The sequence below is a fragment of the Cebus imitator genome, unplaced genomic scaffold (genome assembly GCF_001604975.1).
Source record: "Cebus imitator isolate Cc_AM_T3 unplaced genomic scaffold, Cebus_imitator-1.0 Scaffold280, whole genome shotgun sequence".
NCBI classification, from domain to species: Eukaryota; Metazoa; Chordata; class Mammalia; order Primates; family Cebidae; genus Cebus; species Cebus imitator.
Genome location: NW_016107595.1, coordinates 1793677 through 1799414, shown reverse-complemented (window position 1 = coordinate 1799414; position 5738 = coordinate 1793677). Strand labels below are relative to the sequence as shown.

The window sequence follows — 5738 nt, the reverse complement described above, 5'->3', positions numbered from 1 at the left end:
AGGAAGGAAGGAAGGAAGGAAGGAAGGAAGGAAGGAAGGAAGGGAAAGGAAGGAAGGAAGGACAGAAAGAAAAAAGAAACAGGGCCTGGCATCTTCCAGAAATTCTGAGCACACCGTTGAGAGTTGGAGGTGGGAGCAGGGCTGAGAATGGTATGAACAGAGGCAGCAGGGAGGGAACAGACAGAGATGAGAGTTCGAGAGACCATGAGAGCCAGGACGTTGGCAGCACGTCCTCGACACCGTGCAGTTCAGTCTCCCAACCCTGCCTCTCCCTGCTGCCAACCAGGCACCATGGTGCAGGAATTTGTACACCTGGGGGCAATAGACATGTATCTGCGCAAGCGTGGTCACCTGGTGCCAGCCAGCTGGAAGCTACAGGTGGTCAAACAGCTGGCCTATGCCCTCAACTATCTGGTGAGTGCTCCTCTGCCTGCTCCACCCTCCATTCACAGGGAAGGCTTTCTCTGGGGATTGGGAGTGGGCTCTGTAGTATGCATAAGAGTTTGGTAAGGGTTCGAGGGGAGGGCATTTTAGAATGAGGTTGTGAGAACACTAGAAGGGAACAAGTCATTCATGGATGTCAGGGGGTGTAGTGAATGATGAGGCTAGGCAAGGGGAAAGGCTTCCTAGAAGAAGGGACACTGGAGATGGGGCCTTGAAGGTTGAGTAGAAGTTCATCAAGAAAAGAAAGGAAGGCGGGCGCATCAGGCTGAGGGAACAGCCTAGGTAAAGGCCTGCAGGCTAGATAGTGTATTGCACCCTGCTGGGGCCTATCAGGCAGTTCAGTTGGCAGGAGACCAGGGGGCCAGCATGGAAGAGAAGTTTATGGGCAGCTTGAACAAGGGCCTTGATTGCCAGGCTAAGGCGCTTTCACTTTGTGTCAAAGGCACTGGGGAGCACCAGGATGGGTTTGAGAAGGGGAGGGACACAGCCAGGTCAGTGTAGGGGGTAAATTAGAGGGGCAAGACAGGATGTCAGGAGTCAGGGATGATGCTGGAGCATGTCTGAGCAGTACCAACTGGATTTTGAAGGATGTATAGGAGTTTGCCAAACAGACTCTTCATTCATCAAACCCTCCCTGGCATTTCCCTATGCCTGGCCCCCTTAGGAAGACAAAGGCCTCCCCCACGGCAATGTCTCTGCCCGGAAGGTGCTCTTGGCTCGGGACGGGGGTGATGGGAGCCCGCCCTTCATCAAGCTGAGTGACCCTGGGGTCAGCCCCACTGTGCTAAGCCTGGAGAGTAAGTTCCTGGGGGGGGAGGAGGGAGGGGCTGAGCAGGGCAAGGAAGTGGATCCCTCATCACACTTCCATTCCCTCAGTGCTCACCGACAGGATTCCCTGGGTGGCCCCTGAGTGCCTTCGAGAGGCCCAGACACTTAGCCTGGAAGCTGACAAGTGGGGCTTCGGCGCCACCGTCTGGGAGGTGTTTAGTGGTGTCTCCATGCCCATCAGCGCCCTGGATCCCGCTAAGGTCAGAGCCCCTCGCCTGCCATCGATCACTGAGCCCCCACTGTGACAGAAGGGCAGACCGTTATCCAGTCTGGGAGGTTGGGGTGGGTCTGGTGGGTTGGGGATGACAGACCCCTCCCCTCACCCTCAGAAACTCCAGTTTTATGAGAAGCGGCAGCAGCTGCCAGCCCCCAAGTGGACAGAACTGGCCCTGCTCATTCAGCAGTGCATGGACTACGAGCCAGTCCGGAGACCCTCCTTTCGAGCCGTCATCCGTGACCTCAACAGCCTCATCTCTGCAGGTGCCCGCTGGGCCTGGTTGGGTGGGAAGTGCTGTGATGTCATGGGTAGGGTTAGGCTTGGTCTTGCTGCATTGCCCAGGCTGGTCTTGAATTACCGGCTCAAGCAATCCTCCTGCCTTGGTCTCCCAAGAAGGTGGGATTACAGGCACAGACAACCATGCCCCGTGCGATACTTAGTCCTCATTCAGTGAGGGTGTCCAGGCCCACAGGAACCTCTCACTTTGTGTCTGCACCCACCTCAGGCCTTGGGTCCCTGTTGGGTCCTCTGCAAATAAAAGAGAGAGTGTGGAGGGTCCCACGTTAGGTTTCCATGGGCCAGGACTGGAGGGGCACCCAGCACATCTTGTCCCTCAGCCCGAGCACAGTCATGTGACCACATTTCATAGCGGTGGAACGAGGGAAATGAGTTCTCATTATGTCCTCCGTCTTTGTAGCCATGGGGAGTTGCACAGGGCGTGTACTGCACAAGGAGGCTTCCTTTGCCTGGGACGGAGTGGGGGACACCTTTTACCAGTATCCACAAGGTAGACTTTGGCTTGCAATGGCCCTGCCATATGCACAGAGAGGGTCAATATGCAGATGGAGGTTGCACAGCAAGTCAGCTCAGGAGTGGGGCTGAGGATGAGAAGCACTGCTTACCACTGGCCATGCCCCCGCCCCAGATTATGAGCTCCTCTCAGACCCCACACCTGGTGCCCTGGCACCTCGTGATGGGCTGTGGAATGGTACCCAGCTCTATGCCTGCCAAGACCCCACGATCTTTGAGGAGAGACACCTCAAGTACATCTCACAGCTGGGCAAGGTAAGGTGGGCGGGGCCGGAGTGGGTTGGAGAGGGCGGGGCAGCATCCGGGCGCCTGGACACCAGCCCCACTGTTCCCCAGGGCAACTTTGGCAGCGTGGAGCTGTGCCGCTATGACCCACTAGGCGACAATACAGGTGCCCTGGTGGCCGTGAAACAGCTGCAGCACAGCGGGCCAGACCAGCAGAGGGACTTCCAGCGGGAGATCCAGATCCTCAAAGCACTGCACAGTGACTTCATTGTCAAGTATCGTGGTGTCAGCTACGGCCCGGGTGAGCCAGCTCCTGGATGAGTGAACATATGGGTGCTTTTCAAAGTGCACATTCTTATCCTCCTGCGTGATTATGGATCCAGATTCTCATGGGTCACAGGTTTGAATCCTGACCCTACTCCTTACCAACTGTGCAACCTTGACTTTTCTGAGCCACAGTTTCTCCAGCTGAAAAATGGGTCGTTGTGATATTTACTCGTTTTTTGTTTTTGAGACGGAGTCTCGCTCTGACACCGAGGCTGCAGTGCAGTCAGGCAATCTTGGCTCACTGCAACCTCTGCCTCCTGGGTTCAAATGATTCTCCTAAGCCTCCTGAGTAGCAGAAATTATAGGAGCATGCCAGCACACCCGGCTAATTTTTGTTTTTAATAGAGATGGGTCTCCACCATGTTAGCCAGGCTGGTCTTGAACTCCTGACGAGTGAGGCTCCCAAAGTGTTGGGATTACAAACATGAGCCACCGTGCCTGGCCATGATATAGAAACAAATCAATGTATGTTGTAGAAGGTACTCAAGAGATATTAGCAATGTGTCATTGTCGTGGTTTCCATGTCACAGTCAGCAAAACTGAGGTCGAGAGGGACACGAAGTCCTGCTATGAAAAGGGGGGAAAATGGGGGGAGGAGCAGGGCTGGGCCCTGCTGTGACAGCTCCTGCGTCCTCCAGGCCGCCAGAGCTTGCGGCTGGTCATGGAGTACCTGCCCAGCGGCAGCCTGCGCGACTTCCTGCAGCGGCATCGCGCGCATCTCGATGCCAGCCGGCTCCTCCTCTACGCCTCGCAGATCTGCAAGGTACGAGGGGGCGCCCCGGGACCTGTGGGGACGCAGCTGGCTCGGCCTGGGCAGGGCTCTGCATAGAGGTCGCGGTGAAGGCTGAGGAGTGAAGTTTGCGGTCTAGATCTCGGGGGTGGTGGGGTTGACTTGGCTCAGGATCAGAACTGCAGTGAAGGATGGCTCGTGGGTAGGGTTAGGCTTGGGGTCTGGGTTAGGATTAGAGTCCAGGTCAGGCGTGGGGTACCTGCCAGATTATCCTGGGGTCCTCTCTGCACGCTCACCCCGCCGGTCCGCAGGGCATGGAGTACCTGGGCTCCCGCCGCTGCGTGCACCGCGACCTGGCCGCCCGGAACATCCTGGTGGAGAGCGAGGCACATGTCAAGATCGCTGACTTTGGCCTAGCCAAGCTGCTGCCGCTTGACAAAGACTACTACGTGGTCCGCGAGCCGGGCCAGAGCCCCATTTTCTGGTGGGGAACCCGCGCCCATGCTCCGTCCCTACTACCCACAGCTCTGACCCCGCCCCCAGCCATGGCCCCGCCCCTCCCGCTGCTGGCTCCGCAGCCTTAGCCTCGCCCTTCCTCCCTTCCAGCTCTGGCCCTGCCCACTCCCCAGAGCCCCGCCCCTCAACTGCACTGGCTCCTCCCTCTTTCCTGTCCTGTCAGCCGCTCCCAGCTTTAGCCCCGCCCTTCCTCAGCTCTGGCCCCTCCCACTCTTCACAGTCCCACCCCTCCAACTACTCTGGCTCCGCCCCTCAGCGCTGGCCCCCTCTTAGTTCCACCTTTCCCCAGTTCTGGCCCCTCCCATCCCACGGATCTGGCCCCGCCCTATCTCCGCCCCTCTGCAGTGGCCCCGCCCCCAGCCTGGGGTCTTCCCAGGCACCTCCCAAGGCTGGAGAATCCACCCATCCCACAGCCAGGGAAACCGAGACGCTGGGGATGGGACTGACCTGCTTACAGTCCCCACCTACCCCGACCAGTTCCCCATTCCAAGGCTGCCCCCTTCTTTCTGTCCTTTCCTCAAGACCTCCCTGTCCCCTCGCCAGGTATGCCCCCGAGTCCCTCTCGGACAACATATTCTCTCGCCAGTCAGACGTCTGGAGCTTCGGGGTTGTCCTGTACGAGCTCTTCAGCTACTGCGACAAAAGCTGCAGCCCCTCGGCCGTGAGTCGGCTCCCTGGACCCCCAGCCTCCTTCTCCCTGCACGGCCCTCGTAACCAATCTCCATCCTGTCTGCACCTGCGTCCCTTTTTAGCATGGGGTCACCTGGTCCCAGCATCATAGGCCCCAGTGAGGAGGACCCTTCCTCACCTTTCTGACCCCCCACAGTGCAGGCAGCCCCTCCCCACTCCATCACAGATGGCCCCTCCCCCCACACGGGTGCCCGCTCCCCCCTCTCACAGAGGCCCCTCCCCCACCACCTGCGCTCCTGCTTTGCTCCAGGAATTCCTGCGGATGATGGCCTGTGAGCGGGATGTCCCCGCCCTCTGCCGCCTCCTGGAACTGCTGGAGGAGGGCCAGAGGCTGCCGGCACCTCCTGCCTGCCCTGCTGAGGTGAGCGCAGTAGGGCTAGCCTCAGTTTCCCAGTCTGTAGATTGGGCCAGGGTCTCGGGGAACCAGCTAGCGCCGGAGTCTCTGGACTGACAGGAAAGGCTAGAGTGTGAGGCTGATGAGGATCCTGGCCCCACCTGGCCACTCTCTCACTGTGTGGCAAGTCAGAGCACTTTCAGAGCCTCAGTTTACCCTTTTCCAAAATGGGAATAGTAATGCCTTATAGGTTGAGGGAGCATCAGACTCCTGGATGCCTGTGCCTATGGGGGCTCATCTGAAAGCTCTGCACAGAGTTGGTGCTCCATAAATGGTGGCAACGTTCATGGGTTTTTTGGTTTTTTTAGAGATGGAGCTCACTCTGTTCTGTTGCCCAGGCTGGGGCCCAGTCATAGGTCACTGCAGCCTCCAACATCTGGGCCCAAGTGATTCCCTGCTTCAGCATCCCCAGTAACAGGGACTACAGGTGTACACCACCATACCTGGCTAATTTAAAAATAATTTTTTAGAGATGGGGGGTCTCGCTATGTTGCCCAGGCTGGTCTTGAGCTCCCGGACTCAAGCAATCCTCCTGCCTCAGCTTCCCAAAGTGCTGG

The 5738-nt window shown here is 58.1% G+C and overlaps 1 protein-coding gene across 4 annotated transcripts in view; it reads left to right on the top strand.

Annotated features, from left to right (window-relative positions):
* The window catches only part of JAK3 (Janus kinase 3), a 24079-nt gene that overhangs the window by 15109 nt on the left and 3232 nt on the right, over positions 1–5738 (top strand). For 3 of the 4 annotated variants that reach the window (XM_017501263.2, XM_037728774.1, XM_037728775.1), the window contains 10 exons: positions 287–414; positions 1109–1241; positions 1321–1472; positions 1602–1752; positions 2415–2554; positions 2636–2825; positions 3490–3614; positions 3893–4065; positions 4641–4758; positions 5038–5148. In XM_017501263.2, coding sequence (XP_017356752.1) covers positions 287–414; positions 1109–1241; positions 1321–1472; positions 1602–1752; positions 2415–2554; positions 2636–2825; positions 3490–3614; positions 3893–4065; positions 4641–4758; positions 5038–5148 — 1421 coding nt within the window. The remainder of the gene's footprint in view (positions 1–286; positions 415–1108; positions 1242–1320; positions 1473–1601; positions 1753–2414; positions 2555–2635; positions 2826–3489; positions 3615–3892; positions 4066–4640; positions 4759–5037; positions 5149–5738) is intronic. The other variant, XM_037728773.1, reaches the window with a different exon arrangement.